The sequence below is a fragment of the Ranitomeya imitator genome, chromosome 3, assembly GCF_032444005.1.
Source record: "Ranitomeya imitator isolate aRanImi1 chromosome 3, aRanImi1.pri, whole genome shotgun sequence".
Lineage (NCBI taxonomy): Eukaryota > Metazoa > Chordata > Amphibia > Anura > Dendrobatidae > Ranitomeya > Ranitomeya imitator.
In genome coordinates, this window is record NC_091284.1 from 505,842,965 (window position 1) to 505,860,374 (window position 17,410).

The following is a 17,410-nucleotide window of genomic DNA, read 5'->3' on the forward strand; positions in this document are numbered from 1 at the left end:
TAGACTTAATACCCCATGGGAAGGACAATGTGTCATGGTAAAAGCCCTTATGCCCTTTCATATATTTGATCTACCTAGCTGGGACCAAGTACTCCAAGAAGACCACCTGCCCCAAAAAGTAAAAAGGGAGCTACGAGGTTCTTTTGACCCCCACATCTATATAGATACTATTGGGGTCCCACAGGGAGTACCTAACGAGTTCAAAGCCAGAAATGAGGTAGCAGCTGGGTTTGAGTCAATAATCCCCATGATTGGGGTAAATAAGAATGTAAAATGGATAAATTACCTATACTATAATCAGCAGAGATTTGTTAATTTTACTAGAGATGCTATAAAGGGACTTATTGAGCAATTAGGTCCCACATCCATCATGGCCTTCCAGAACAGGATGGCCCTAGACATGATCCTAGCAGAGAAAGGTGGAGTCTGCAAAATGATAGGTACTAGCTGTTGTACTTACATCCCTAACAACACTGCTCCGGACGGAAGCATAACCAGGGCACTTAAAGGCCTTACTGACCTATCAGAAGAATTAGCCCAAAATTCAGGGGTAAAGGATCAATGGGACACCTGGTTTGGGTGGTGGGATGGGTGGCAAAGAGCACTCACAAAGTTTGGAATAAATAGCTATTCTAAGTGTTTTGATTATATTAGCCTTAATTCTATGTTGCTTAGCTCCATGCCTTAAGAAAATGATGATGACAACCATGGAAACCACAGTGATGACCATGCATGCTGACTTTGAAGATCCCATAGACGAAAGATGCTGCTGTGAGACCATGAGAGGACTGCCATATCCACCTCCCCCAGAATACGTCTGCCTGAAGCACGCCGATGAGGGAGAGACTAGGATCTGACTCCTGTGCAAAGTCCGTTAGGAGGGGGTCCATCTACTAGAGATGGACCGTCTCGTTTATACGGTGAAAATTAGTTAGTTAGATAGGCTTCAGATTTAGGCGCAAAGGAGCAGATCGATAGGTTCGACGAGATTAGGGTTTTTGATTCTGCATATCTCCAAAGGGGGAACTGTTATGGAGAGACTATATGGCATATGAAGATATACTGAAATCAAACTTATATGGACGCTTTGCTGAATATATATATATATATATATTAGATTCATGTAGCTTTAAGGTTTTCTGATTCTCTATTATAAGACTAAATTCTGTTGATCACTCTGTACCAGGATGTACCAGGATACACCCAGTATCCAGATGGACTTTAAGAAAGGCTGTGTAAATCCCCTACCCTTATCTAGAGTAAATGTATCTGCACGAAAGTGAATCGATCGCCAATAAACCAAAGATAAGTAGAATACGTGCAGAGACAGATGTCAGCTTGACCAAAAGGCGCCATTAGGGCGATAATGGTACAGGAATAGATTAAAAGTAATAATCATTAGAATTATGGTACTATAGTAATAAAAATAATAACATAGAACATGTAAAGATCAAAAGAGTTTTCTGATAAGTGTTAAGTTGGAAAAACCCAATGATGTAATGTGCTTTACTCCTATAAAAGGAGGCAATCTACAACCATTAAACCAGGCGAGAACCATTTGTGACACGATCCACTGTGTTCTGTGATTCTTTCCTCCGTGCACGTACTTTCTCTCCTAGAGAACCAATTTGACCACAGACAATTAAGATGGGTCGCACCCTAGTGTGACAGAATTGACACTGAGACAATTTTTTTACCTGGTATGCATCCATTACATTAAATTCTATGGGATTCTTCATATCCTGCATTGGTCTGCATTTTAAACCAAACTCGCCCAATAAAATGAACAGGTCTGCAGAAAAATGGACCGCACACACATACCATGTCAGTTGCTACTGTCCGTCTATCATTGATTGGTTCTAGGAAAAGTTTGGGAAACCACCATCATTTTTTTTTCAACATGAGAAAAATGGATGACACACAAATGGTAAAAACAGGCAAGTAGACCAGAAACTGATGAAAAATGCTCCATTTTTGCAGATGACTCGAGAATAAAATTGACGCACGGATTCTTAAAATATAATAATAATGCAATTACTAACAACTGCGCCAACCCCAAAAATTATGCCATGCAGAATGTGACGAGGGAGCAAAACCTGTTCAAACATGCTAAAAGTAAAGAATATCGAATTTAATAAAAAATGACTGCGTTGCAGGAAATATTATAAATTAGAGTATGGCAAAACAGTGGCAAAATGAGTTGCAAGGTATATAGCACTAATATACAGTTAGGTCCATATATTATTCTGCGATCATCCACCACTGTTGTCTTCTGTGGGAGCCCAGGTCTTTTTGCATTGATGAGTTCACCAGTGCTTTCTTTCTCAGGATGTACCAAACTGTAGATTTTGCCACTCCTAATATTGTAGCAATTTCTCAGATGGGTTTTTTCTGTTTTTCGCAGCTTAAGGATGGCTTGTTTCTCTTGCATGGAGAGCTCCTTTGACCGCATGTTTAGTTCTCAGCAAAACTTTCCAAATGCAAGCACCACACCTCAAATCAACTCCAGGCCTTTTATCTGCTTTATTGAGAATGACATAACAAATGGATTGCCTGCACCTGTCCATGAAATAGCCTTGGAGTCAATTGTTCAATTACTTTTGATCCCTCTAAAAACAGGGTGGCACATGTTAAGGAGCTGAAACTCCTAAACCCTTCATCCAATGTTAATGTGGATACCCTCAAATGAAAGCTGAAAGTCTGAACTTTAACTGCATCTGAATTGTTTTGTTTAAAATTCATTGTGGTAATGTCTATAACCAAAATTAGAAAAATGTTGTCACTGTCCAAATATATATGGACCTAACTGTAAATTAATTGTGCTAGGTAATAGCCAAACAGATAAAAACCTCTCTGACACCAGTTAATGAGCAGTCTGAAAAATTATATAATTATAATAATGGAACTTGTGGCTCAAGCATGGTAAGTGCAAAAAGATTTCAATAAATTGTAAAGAAAACACAACTGCGTTGAGGAAGTGAAATGAAAAAAATTTATGAATATAAAAATCTACTGAAATAGATGACACTGTGCGGCAGAAGAAAAATAATAGCTAATTGTTGCACTTAAATATGACCTGCAACAGCAATGACAGTAGCAGATAGAACAAATTATTTCATGGCATCATGCTGAGGGGATGCTTTTCTTCAGCAGGGACAGGGAAACTGGTCAGAGTTGATGGGAAGATGGATGGAGCTAAATGCAGGGCTACCCTGGAGGAAAACCTGTTAGAAGCTGCAAAAGACTTGAGACTGGGGTGTAGGTTCACCTTCCAGCAGGACAACATTCCTAAACATTTTGCCAGAGCTATAATGAAATGGTTTGCATTATAGCATATTCGAATGTCCAATTCACAGTCCAGACCTAAATCCTATTGAGAATCTATGTCAAGACTTGGAAACTGCTGTTCAGACGCTCTCCATCCAATCTCACTGAGCGAGCTTGCAATGAAGAATGGACATAAATTTCATCTGATAGAGACATACCCCAAAAGACTTGCAGAAGTAATTGCAGTGGAAGGTGGTCCTACAAAGTATCAGACTATAGGGGACTGAATACAAAAGCATGTCACAATTTTCAGATTTACATTTTTAAAATATTTTGAAAACCCTATTTCATTTCCTTTTCACTTCACATATACAGGACTTGCTACTTTATGTTGGTATATCACATACAATCCCAAATCCCCCCAAAAAACATTTAAGTTTGTGGGTGTAATGTGAAAATATGTGTAAAAGTTCACAGGGTATGAATACTTTTTCAAGGCACTGTACAGTAGTTAATTCTGCTTTTGGAAGTGTGCATCCATTTTTGCTCTGTTTATAATTAATCCATTTATTTTAGCGATGGATTCATTATAAATGGATGACAACTGGATATGTAGACAGAGTCTTACAAATATAACTCATATTTTTAAGATAATTGAATGATTTAATTAAACAATATTTTTTTTCAGAAACAGAACTAAAAAATAACAAGGAAACACAATGGGTAACGTCTTAAAACTTCCAGTATCTAACATTTCTAAACCTTACCTTGAAAGTCAGTCTGGCATTGGTATAATTGGGTACCATAAGGACCTTCTGAGTAATTTGTCTTACTTGGCAATCTATCACGATATGATCAAGAGCCAGGGGTTCTTGGCCAATACCTTTGAGGCCAAATATATGTTCAGTACCATCTGTTTCATTTTGAAGAATTAGTGTACCCTGTTAAAATGGGAAGGTGTTAAGCTTTTGGCTGTAAAGTTTCATTTTTTAATTTCCAAACGGCTCCTTACAAACAATTAATTTACAGAACAGAAAGAACTGAGTTTTGGATGTTCCTCAAGATTTTGTTTTACATTAATTTAACCAAGTCAATAAATAAGAATATGTTTTCATAGATTTACGTTATCACTATAACTTTTCAGTTCATGTTAAAGTATTGTTTGTTTTAAACAAAAATGTTGAGTTATTATAAAAAAAATGTATCTAAACACATTTTTAAGCGCTTAACAATTTCAATGATTTACATTGATTTCAGATTGTATTTTTTGGGGACTTTAGACAAAAATATTAATTAAAAGCACAATGAGTACATTTGGTCTCCAGTCCTGGCAAATGCGTTGGGTGCAATTCACTGCTGCTAGCCGACCAGTGGGTAAAAAGTAATTTACCAACATGAATAAATATTTGATGCAATAAGCAGATGAATGATTAAATGCACAAGTAATGAATTATTCTTTAGAAACCAATTCCTACATATCCTTGTTCTTAATAAAAAGACGCTTATTTTACACCCTTGTAATAATTACCGTATTTTTCTGACCATAAGACGCACTTTTTTTCCTCCAAATTTGGGAGGAAAATGTGGGTGCGTCTTATGGTACGGATGTAGCATGTGGGGAGGGGGGGCAGCAGTGAGTGGGATCGCACTGTTATCCCACTTCAGGATGTCCCCGCTGCCGGAACCAGTGCTGGGGAAACCATGTGGTCTCGATGATTAAGTGCAGTGAATATTCATTAGCTACTCCCCGCCCACCTATGAGCTGAGCTGTGAGCTGGGAGCAGCAAATGAATACTGCACTTAAGCAGGGACACACATGGCTTCCCCTGCGCTGATTCCTGCAGCAGCTGGGGAGATCCGTGTGTCCGGGGGAGGAGGAGGCAGCAGCAGCAGCAGGGTCCCTGGGGAGAGGAGATCGCTGTACCTTCCTGGGCTGGAGCTGAGTGCTGTGCAGTGTGCACAAGGAGGACCTGTGATGATGTCAGATGGGGGCAGGCTGGAGCATCACATGGCAGCACAGAGCCCTCCCTCTTCTTGACATCATCACAGGTCCTTCAGACTCCAACACTAGAATCTGCTGGCTTCCATTACCTGTGCTGTGGAAATGCAACAAGAGGGAGGGCTCTGTGTGCAGTCATGGGATGCTTTTACCTCACCACAGTGTGGCTGGCTGCCACAATTAAGAGGTTAGTCTTTCCAAAACACAATAAAGCACTCTGCCACTTCTTTAGTGAACTATAACTCCCAGCATGTCATAGGATCTGCAGGACATGCTGGGAGATATAGTTCTCCCATTGGATTTTAAAGCAGCACTCCAGTGTTATTTTGCAGTGCTGGAGTGGTGCTTTAAATATAAGCCCTGTGCCCCATTCTTATACTCACCCTCCAGCATCTTCATATAGTACTTCACACACCACACTGGTCCCGCAGCTTCCAATATAATAACATACTATTATATGTGGTGTTATTATATATATAATAGTATGTTATTAAATATTTTACCACTTTTTTTGCTTCAAATATTTTTTTCTCTATTTTCCACCTCTAAAACCTGGGTGCGCCTTATAGTCCGGTGCGTCTTATAGTCCGAAAAATACGGTATTTGAAATAGCGAATCTTATTTTTTATATGATTAAGTAGAATCCAACTTGTAGATGTTAGAATAGGTTTAAAAACAAATTAAAAGAAGAATTGGCAATGTCAATACTAGCATTTTCATTGCCTTTTCTTAATAAAAATAAAATGTACACTCAGTTAGAAATAGTCATGCATACTTTTTACATTAAGGTCAGTCTTAAAAAAGACATATAACATTTCCAACTTATTGTATTAATTTTTTTTCCTTTTTTCGGACCAAATAAAAGATGTATAAGAACTTTTCACATTTAGATGTTATTTGCCCTGCTTATAAAAATAGCAAAATGTTCTTTATCTTTTGCTTCCACTAAAAGTCACAATACTTACAGCGCTACAGCATTCGACAGTAGGCTTAAACATTAAAGAATACTGTGCTGTTTCTCCTGCTGCTATGTGTAAGAATGAAGGCCCATAGAATCGATCTCCTTGTAGAATGGCTTTCAGTTTCCAGTTTTGTTGAGTCATATTATGCTAAAAAGAAAAAATAAAGAAATGGTTATTATTATTATGACCTAAAAAAGCACTAAGAACAGACTTAGAGAATAAAGATGTCTAATGATCGCTATTACGCCAACCCAGACATACTTTAATTATATTACATCTAGCTAATGATGTGGAACAGATCCACTGATCCCCATTAATAGCGCACTAAAACACTTCAAAGGCTATATTTTCTGTAAAAGGACACAAGCCATCTTTGATTCTTTTTATTTGCATTATTGTTATAAAACGCTATTTTTTGTATGAAAAATGGCAAAATATTCTTCATAAGAAAATTTAGCTTAAATACAAATTAGGCAGAAACACAAATATGAATTAGGGCAAAGTCTTTGTGGATGATTAAGTTACAAGACAAAAAAATCATGGTGTTATGTATGTACAGGATGCATTTACAGAACGGTTAATAAGTTAATTAGAAACTTTCAGATCATTTAACTTGCTCCGGGGCTTGTACAAATAGGCATCTTGAAAACACTGTAATGAAGAACAACACAATACAATGAATAAGAACAGAAATGAACCAGGAATTGACCATAATAAATACACACTACAGGGGGAAAATGTATTGCAAGGCTACATATAAGTGTACTAGCAAAGTCAAAAAGCAGAATAAATAATACAAAAAAAGCTTATTCAGCTGTAATAATTAACTGAGAAAATGTTCAATTTATGTTTTGTGTAATTGGTCACACTTGAAATGTCATAATGAATGGCAGTAATAAATGATGTAATATTAAGCACCATAAATTATAATGTTAAAGAAAAAATATGTATGATACTCATCAACGATGATGGTTACTACTATTTGGCAAAAACAAAAATTAAATACACTTCAAGCCAGTCAAATAATAATAATCTTTATTTTTATATAGTGTAGAGATTGGGGTGGCACGTGATACATGATTTGAAGAAAACACCAAAGCAAATCCCTATTTCAATTCTAAACTTCCCCTGATTTTACATTTGCCACTTTTTTGGAGTACTGAGATCTTAGTATTACTGCAAGGTACAGGTGACAACACTTTCTAAAAACTACTGTATATTGGAATGACTTAAATGAAACAACTTTCCAAGGTGATAAGAACATTTTTTAAAGTCTTAATACTAAAAGGCAACTTTAATACCCCTCCACCACCTTGGGATTTTCCATTTTTGGGCTTTCGTTTTTTCCTCCCCTTCTTCCAAGAGCCATAACTTTTTTATTTTTTATCAATATGGCCGTATGAGGGCTTGTTTTTTGTGTGATGAGTTGCAGATTTGAACAACACTATTGGTTTTGCCAAATAGTGTACTGGAAAATGGGAAAATACTCAAAGTGTTGTAAAATCGCAAAAAAGTGCAATACCACTTTTTTTTACCATGTTCATTAAAAGCTAAAACGGTTATTGCAAGTTTGTAGATACCAAACATGTATAGGTTCTTTATTACTTATGTGCTAAAAAAAACCCAAAGTTTATTAAAAAACAATTGCGCCGTTTGCTGACACCCGTAGCGTCTCCATTTTTCATGATCTGGGGCTGACAGCTTATTTTTTGCGTGCTGACCTGACATTTCCATTGATATCATTTTGTGGTAGATGCAATGTTTTCATAGCCTGTTATTGCACTGTATTGCAAGCAAAAAAGGAATTGTGGAGATATCATTTTTTTTTTCTTGTTACGCCGTATGCAGATCGGATTTATTCTTTTTATATTTTTATAGATTGGGCGTTTCTGAACGTGGCAATACCAAATGTTTTTTGGGTTTTTTTTTTAGAGTTTTATTTTGAATGGGGTAAAAAGGGGTGATTTGAACTTTTATTTTTATTTTTTTTACAATTTTAAAAGCATTTTTTTCAACTTTTCATTTGCTTCAATAGTTTCTATAGACAACCACACAGGTCTCCTGCAGACCCTGGGTTGTCATGTCAACCCATCGGTGCCCTGCCATCATGTGACGGCAGCCATAACTTTCTTTTTCATTGATGGGGTACTATGACGCCTTATATGGGAGAAGTTGTATTGTTTTTTGGGACATTAGAGAGGTACATATAATTTACTTCGGAATTTGAAATTCATGTCTTTCTTCTCTTTAGGGTTTCTTGCTGGCTTCCAGACCAGAAGATCCAGACTGTTCCTGCTAGTTTGCAGAAATGCTAAAGTAGGGAAATTGAAAGACATTGCTGATTCAGGACCCAAACTACATTTATTAAAGAGTTATCAATTTATTTTAATATTTTTAAAAAAACAGACACTCGATGTTGAGAATGGGAAGAATAGCCTTTCTGGTAGATTTCTGATCTGTCTATGATGACATCATGTTTAAAGGGGACCTGTCATCAGGTTTTTGGCCCCTATCTGAGATCAGCATGATGTAGAGACAGAGTGCTTGATTCAATTTTTTTAACAGCAGGAGCTTATGACTATAGCACTAGTAAGCCTGTAGCATGTAAACCTTCATATGCACAAAGTGTGTACAACCCAGCACCACCAATGATTGGCAGCTTTTTGTCTATGAAATCCACCAATCAGTGGTGGTGATGGGGTTATACAGAGTTTAACATTCAGAAAACTGTAAGATGTGCAGTCATTTTATCAAAACTGCACTAAGCAGCCCAGTAAAAGATGCATCGTTGTAATCAAGGTCCGACCTTTCATCGTGCTGATCTGAGATGCGGCAGCAAAAACCTGATGACAGCTTCACTTTAAGTAGGCTGTAAACCAGTCTGCTGCAGTCATGGATGGTAAACCCAGACTTGAACCAGTTGTCTGGAGATGGGTGACTTTTCTTTTTGAAGAAGACTTAAGTTTGACTAAATATCAAGTTGTAAGACTCATTAAATGGTCAGACACTGATGTATAGAGAAGCTACCATCAATTGGTGGTACTAGACAGCAAGATTTCTTGCCATGACCATTTTCTTCATAAGTCAATAGCAGAAGAGAAAAAAAAGAAATAAACCTTACTGCAGAAAAAAATGTCTTCATAGAGCTCGGAGAGGAGAGGAGCTATGGAGAGACAGAAGCACATAGAGATGCTGCTATTGCTGCTAAATCTAGTAAGTATAAGTAACAGATAGGGAACCAGCATCTCCTCTCCTCTATATACAGTGCATGGTAGATATCAAAGACGCTTCCTTCCTCCAACACTGCAGGTGACCTCAGAAATCTGACAACTAGAAAAAGAGCTTGTCACTGGAAAAAAAGATACAAAAAATGCAGCATTCAAATCACATAATAGCCTATAATTCATATATACACAAGCGAAAGGACAGGCCACCTTTACAAGTTGTGCCGGTCAGTCATTAATTTGGAGATATGCCTGAGGAAGATGCCTCTCTGCTCCAAAAGCTAGCAAATATAATTTTGACAATTAACCAATACATTTTTCTTTTTGGGAGAAGAGTATTGAAGCTCAAAAAGGCAATGTAAAAGGAAGAAAACACTAATATAGAGTTTTATTTAATACTTTGAAGCCAGACGATTGTAAGCCAAATTCATTAAGAGGTGTGCCTTCCTGTAATCTTCTTTTTTTCATCACTGGCATAGAATATCTGCGTTATGCAATTGAAATCTGCTGTGTATTAATTGGGATAATTTTCTTTATTCAACCCTTTCACGCCGCAGACCATTTTCATTTTTGCATTTCTGTTTTTTGTTCCCCTGCTTTCCAGAGATATAACTTTTTTATTTTTCTGTCAATATGGCCATGTGAGGGCTTGTTTCTGCAGGACGAGTTGTACTGTTGAGCAACACCATTGGTTTTACCATATTGTGTACTAGAAGACGGGAAAAAAAGTACAGTGAAATTGCAAAAAAGTGCAACTTTTTTACCACATTCACCAAATGCTAAAACTGACCTGCAATTATGATTCTCCAGGTCATTGTGAGTTTGTAGATACCAAACATGTCTAAGTTATTTTTAACTTAAGTGGTGAAAAAAAATCCAAAGTTTGTTTAGAAAAAATAAAAATTGCGCCATTTTCCAATACCCGTAGCGTCTCCATTTTCTGTGATCTGGAAATGGGTGAGGGCTTATTTTTTGCCTGCCAAGCTGACGTTTTTATTGATACCATTTTGGTGTAGATAGGATCTTTTGATCTACCGTCATTGCATTTTAATGCAATGTTGCAGTGACCAAAAAAATTTAATTCAGGTATTTTGACTTTTTCCTACGTCATTTACTAATCATATTAATCCTTTTTATATCTTGCTAGATTGTGCGATTCTGAACTCGACACCAAATATGTGTATTTTTTATTGTTTTTTATTGTTTTATTTTGAATGTTGCGAATGGGGGGTAATTTGAACTTTTGTATTTTTTGATAATTTTTAAAACTTTTTTTCACTTTTCACTTGCTTCAGTAATCTCCATGGGAGACTAGAAACTGCAATCATCCGATCGCTTGTGCTACACAGAGCAGGGCTGGAGCCCTGTCCTATGTAGCAGAAATCCTCACTTCCTATGAGCGCCGGATGGGTTGCAGACCCCGGGTTGTCAAGCCAACCCATCAGCAACCCACGGTTATGACACGGGTGCCGATGGGTGGGATTAGTGACGCACTTCCGGAGCGATCATATTAAATGCCGCTGTCAGAGATTGACAGCGGCATTTAACAGATTTAGGCCATGTGCACACGTTCAGGTTTTTTCGCGGTTTTTTCGCGTTTTTTCGTGCTAAAAATGCTATACAAAACTCATTAAAAACGCATACATTATGCATTCTATCATTTAGAATGCATTCTGCATGTTTTGTGCACATGAATGCTTTTTTTCCGCGAAAAAAATGCATCGCGGTAAAAAAATGAGCATGTTCATTATTTTTGCGGATTTTCTGCATTTTTCCCGCAATTCTATGCATTTGGGAAAAACGTACAAAAACGCACCGAAAATGCGTCAAAATCGCGGTAAAAACGCATGCGGATTTCTGGCAGAAATGTCCGGTTTTTGTCAGGAAAATTTCTGCAAGAAATCCTGACGTGTGCACATACCCTAACAGCTGCGGGTGGATCGCGATTCCACCCATGGCTGTGAGGGACAAATATCAGCTGTTCAAATCAGCTGACATGTGTTTGGAAAGATGTGGGCTCAGTGCTGGAGCTCACATCAAAGGGAGAGACATGCCAATGCGCCGTACATGTACGGCACATGTCGTGAAGGGGTAAAAAGAGCTTTCCACTTAAAGAAAGATAGAACCCAAATGATTTTGTATACTTAAAACAAAATGAGTATCTACTCAGTAGGTTGCCAGTCAAACCATGTTTGTGCAAATTTTATGGTCTTACCCCTGGAAATAATTCCCATTTTGTAACACTGCAACATATCTTGTAGATTGTGAGCCCTCCTTCCTTCTTTACCTGTTAGTGCGTTGTTTTTTGCTCATGTTTATTGTATTTGTCTATATTGCCCCCTTTTCAAATGTAAAGCGCCATGGAATAAATGGCGCTATATAAATGTATAATAATAAATAATAAATAAATAATAAATTATTAACTGGTGGCTCAGTCATCACAAAACTAACAAGTATTTGCAATAAATGTCTTTCAGCAGAGTAAATGTACAATGTTACAGTAGTTTCGTGGTTTAACTTTTTTTAAGGAAACACGCTTTATTTGGTTCAGGATAGTCATGGTGATGCTTCTCCACACACTGGAGAACAGACCGTTTCTGGTCTTCTTGAATGCTCAGTGGCGAATTGAATGCACTCATCAGTATAATGCATTCATGATTTACAATCCGGTGACTTTTGAGGATGGATCAATGTAACTTGCATTTAATGTGCCAAAGACAAGGATCTTGATGAAGAAAATCTTGGTTTATTTCCTTGTGAAATGAACATTTTTATTTTATGTTGGAGGCCATGAAGTGATGAAACTTCTTGTGTGACACAAGGTCTTTGGCAAGCTGCACATGAATTGAGCAGACATCATTGCCTTCCTTCTGCCGAGCCAGTACTATCTCAACCTTTTCTGTGGTTGGAACTTCAATGTAAAAAAAAGCCAGACCCACCATAATGTCACTGATGTACAACAGGCACATTGATTCCTTTTTTTTGCTAAGCTTCAATATAAGAAGACAGTAAAAGTGCAAAACTGATAGAGATTTTTTAACTCTGTCAAAGTTAAGCAAAATTGGTGATGAAACATGAAGATCGTCAGAGCGTATATCACTTTGGCCATCCATCAGGCCTGATGGTAGGTGCCTGGAGTATTGATGTGTATGTCTGGGTTTGCCTGCGTACCAAGGAACAGGAGACAGTATTAAAAATTCTTTGTAATCATCTCTTGGATGGCATTGTGCAAGCTGAACTAAACACTCCTTAAGTGGAACTAGCTCAGTTAAAACTATGTCATCTTCCATTCCAGCTGAAAACTTGTTTTTTATCTAGTTTATTCCAGGCAGCTGAAACTCTCTCAAACTACTTTATATTTGGACCTGTTAATGCCGGCCACAATATATCAAACACGCTTGCAATAATTAGCTCAGGAATGTGCTGTCTGCATGGCAATCCCAGCAGTTCTTTCTGTAATTTCTGTTGCAAGAGGACGTATGCACCAGCCTTTGTACCAGTGTTACTACTGAATGTGTTGAATGGCATTAACTTCATTTTATCCAAGAGCTGCCAATCCGCAGAACCTTGAATATAGCCTTAGCTTGTGCTGCTTATCTACTGGTAGGTATCTCTGGGATTGACAAAAAATTCTCAGTTCCTCCTCCTGATACTAGTACTGCCAGTCGCTCAGCAGTTTCATTGTGAGTCTGGTTTGCTAGCCTTTTCCCATCACAGTGTACAGTCAGAGGACCACTGCCATCGAAGGAAGCTTTGATAGCATTTGCTGCATTCACTCTATGCCAGCAATGGGCCTTTCTAATAGATTCCCCATTCAATGTGAGACTGTCTGGATCATGGCCATGAGACTGAGAAGCAGCAGCAAACAGGTAGGTTGCTTTTCTATCACTGGTATTAGTCCTGTCTATAGTTGCAGCAACTTCAAGAGTCACAATGTTGATTGATCTCACCAATTTATGTTTTTTGGGAATAAAATGCCCTTCGTCCTCATCACACCAGCATCCAATCAGCATTGGCATCACTGCCCCAACTTCAGACAAATCGAATATGAAGAGGAAGTCCGGGCTGCAGCTAATCCCTGACTTCCTCTTCCTGATCATTTCAACAGGTGGCGGGGACAGTGATGCCAGTGCTGCTTGGGAACCCTTGGAGTCGAAGGGCCGATACCATGGGAACAGTGCCAGCACGGGAGGTGAGTATAGTCTTTATTATTTTATCAGAGCAAATTTATTTAAATATTCTTTACAAATAAGTAAATTGAAGAAAGTTTCAAGGAGCTGTGGGTCCCTTATTGCTGCTCTATATTAAAACTACCCAAATCCTATTTTAACCCCTTTCTGCCAGCTGACGGAATAGTACGTCAGCTGGCAGATCCCCTGCTTTGAGGTAGGCTCCGGCGGTGAGCCCACCTCAAAGCAGCGACATGTCAGCTGTTTTGTACAACTGACATGTGCGCGCAATGAGCGCGAGTGGAATCGCGATCCGCCCGCGCCCATTAACTAGTTAAATGCCACCGTCAAGCGCTGACAGCAGCATTCAACTAGCGCTCCCGGCCGCGCGGCCGGTGCTACTCGCACTGCTGACCCTCGTCACATGATCGGGGGTCAGCAGTGCATTGCCATAACAACCAGAGGTCTCCTTGAGACCTCTATGGTTGTTGATGGCCGAATGCTTTGAGCGCCACCCTGTGGTCGACATTCAAAGCAACCCTGCATTTCTGCTACATAGAGGTGATCTGTGCATCATCTCTATGTAGCAGAGGCGATCGAGTTGTGCATGCTTCTAGCCTCCTATGGAGGCTACTGAAGCATGCCAAAATGTAAAAAAAAAGTAATTAAAAATATAAAAAAAATAAAAAATACATAAAAGTTCAAATCACCCCCTTTCGCCCCAATCAAAATAAAACAATAAAAAAAAATCAAACATACACATATTTGGTATCGCCGCGTTCAGAATCGCCCAATCTATCAATAAAAACAAAGGATTAACCTGACCGCTAAATGGCGTAGCGAGAAAAAAAATCAAGACGCCAAAATTATGTTTTTTTGGTCGCCGCAACATTGCACTAAAATGCAATAACGGTGATCAAAAGATCTATACCAAAACAGTATCATTAAAACCGCCAGCTTGGAATGCAAAAAATAAGCCCTCACATGACCCCAGATCACAAAAATTGGAGACGCTACGGGTATCGGAAAATCACTTTTTTTTTTTTTAAGCAAACTTTGGAATTTTTTTTCACCACATAGATAAAAAATAACCTAGACATGTTAGGTGTCTATGAACTCGTAATGACCTGGATAATCATAATGGCAGGTTAGTTTTAGCATTTGGTGAACCTAGCAAAAAAGCCAAACAAAAAACAAGTGTGAGATTGCACTTTTTTTGCAATTTCATCACACTTGGAATTTTTTTCCCGTTTTCTGTTACATGGCATGGTAAAACCAATGGTATCTTTCAAAAGTACATCTCAACCTGCAAAAAATAAGCCCTCACATGGCCATATTGATGGAAAAATAAAAAAGTTATGGCTCTGGGAACGAGGGGAGCAAAAAACGAAAATGAAAAATTGGAAAAAGCTCCGGGGGTGAAGGGGTTAATGGCTATTTAGTGGTAAAGAGCTGACATTGAGCCACCTTTTAAACACAACCAAAATAAATGTTTTTTTTTTTTTTAAAAAAGCTATATTATAAATCAATATGTGTAAAAATTATAGGAAGTGATACTTTGAATAAAACTATTTTTTTTTATAGAACTCATTGTCACCCTAATATTCACCTTTCCCAGGTCTGGCAACCACAAGTGATCCAGTCTCGTTGTTTTGGTTGCAGTGGAGGCCTAATTTGAGGAGCCACCAATCTTTGAGCTCAATGGCTCAGCCAAGGTGAGCTGTCAATGTGACGACACAGCTGGAGCCAAACAGACTGGAGCAGTGTCGGAGAGCTGGACCCTGGAATGCTCAATACCTTGTCAGTTTGTTGTGTTATGAATATAAAATCACTTGAGGTGCACTTTTCTCTTTAATTAAACTATAGAAAATGATGTAAAATTTCCAACTGTAAATATAAATACTTTAGATGTTTATTGGAAATGTTTAAAGTATCTGTTAAATCCGAACTTTTTTGCTACTTGACCCTCAATGCAGTGGATATATAGCTTAACTTCAAACATTTTGACACCAAACACTTCATCAACCGCAACAGATATGAGTCCAGTCTTCAAGATAGATATATTGTAAAATGACACATAATGAAGCCATGAGGTGTAACTTACTATTGGAATATCTTGAATCAGTGCTTCACAGGCCGGGGTAATAAATTCCAATTTGGTTTCCGTGCTGCATGGGTTGACGACACACTCAATCATGTAGACTCGTACATCATGAGAGGAACGAAGCAAAATTTTGCAAGTGTAGCGGCCAGGTTTCTCAGGGACAAATTTTACTGGGAATAAAACTTCCTTTTCTTTATCTGAATCAAAACAATAAATAATTTCAGCAAATATATCATCCCTCTAAAAAAATATCTAATGCGTATTTGGCAAGAACTTTATGCAATGCATCTTAGTTTCCAAATGCAACACCGAGTAATTCATTAAATAATTCAAAACATTCTGATTTTACTCGAAACCAGTACACTGTGTCTTTCTCACTTCCATACAGAAAACTGCAATAATGTTTCCCTTTTTTTAATAAATGGAACCATAATGGTACAAAAGTAAATAATAAATATATACTCATCTACCTGAGAGCCATCATTCCTCGACACCCCTGACACATGACCCCTGACAGTCTCCTCACTTACTCTTCCCGTGGAGGATGTCGTAGGACTGCTACGATGCCTGAGCTGGAAGTCACAGCTTCCTGGCTCTTTCATTGGCTTTGATATGACAGTTTTAAACATAGCAGTAGGGTATAAACCATGATTAAGACATTTGTGAGTCTAATACTCACTCAAAGTACTCCAGTAATGTAATTGTGTCAATTTTCTGTTAGACAGATAGGTATGTGATAGATCGATAGATAGTTAAATAGATAGATATTAGATAGATGTGCTTCCTCTCCCAGAAAGGAGGGCTTGTGACCGCTGCATTCAATCACTGTGCATCTTGTTCTGTACATCCTGTTCCTGTGGTGTGGATTGGCAGCAGTGGTAATGCGTTGCTCACTGGTAAGGCCAGTAATTGACCGCAGTGATCACATGCTCTTATGGCTGGAAAAGTGAGCATGGAAAATTTGGGATAGAACAGTGCTCGAAGAGGGGCAGAAGAAAATCAGTAAATGAGTCTGTAATATATATTTTTTTAAGACACAGGCAGACAATTTTTTTATGTAGGACAGAAACAGTGAGATACATTTCCTTCTACGTGCTGAGAAAGATAGAAATGAGAGACAGACAATGAAGAGATAGACAAAACGACTGATCACTTAATCGATCGATAGATGTTCTTGATCATTGTCCTTTGGCAAGAAGCGCTGACTTTTGAAACTGTTAATTTGTACATTATAGGTTGCGCTTCTGTAATTGGTGGGGTGTACAACCCAAATGTTCTCTTTAGAACAGCAAAGAAAAGTGAATGTTTGATAAACTCGTTGTGAATTCAAGCTTATATACTGAAACAAACAGAAAACAGCTATTGTCTGTGCTTCCACACTACCCGAAAACCAGAGAACATACAGTATGATCCTGAAGTTCTAAGGCACGTGATTAATCCCTCCAGTTTCTTTAATCTTTATCCTGTGATCAGTAATTTTCACTTAAATCGTTACCATTATCCAATTTAAACAGAGCATAATAGAGCGTAACACCCTGAACGTGTGATTTGTACAATCCTGCTTCTGCTGCTAGCTTACAATGGTGACATTACCTGTAATAGACTAAATCAATTTCCGAATTACAGTCATTTTCTCAAACAATGAAATGTTCACCTGTGTAAATTAAGCATCACAAAAATATGAC

The 17,410-nt window shown here is 38.1% G+C and overlaps 1 protein-coding gene across 1 annotated transcript in view; it reads right to left on the reverse strand.

Annotated features, from left to right (window-relative positions):
- CFAP47 (cilia and flagella associated protein 47) overlaps positions 1 to 17,410 on the reverse strand; it is an 874,184-nt gene that overhangs the window by 358,031 nt on the left and 498,743 nt on the right. Inside the window, exons 47-49 of the mRNA XM_069757658.1 lie at positions 15,726 to 15,922; positions 6,232 to 6,375; positions 4,035 to 4,208 (exon numbers count right to left, since the gene is read on the reverse strand). Coding sequence (XP_069613759.1) covers positions 4,035 to 4,208; positions 6,232 to 6,375; positions 15,726 to 15,922 — 515 coding nt within the window. The remainder of the gene's footprint in view (positions 1 to 4,034; positions 4,209 to 6,231; positions 6,376 to 15,725; positions 15,923 to 17,410) is intronic.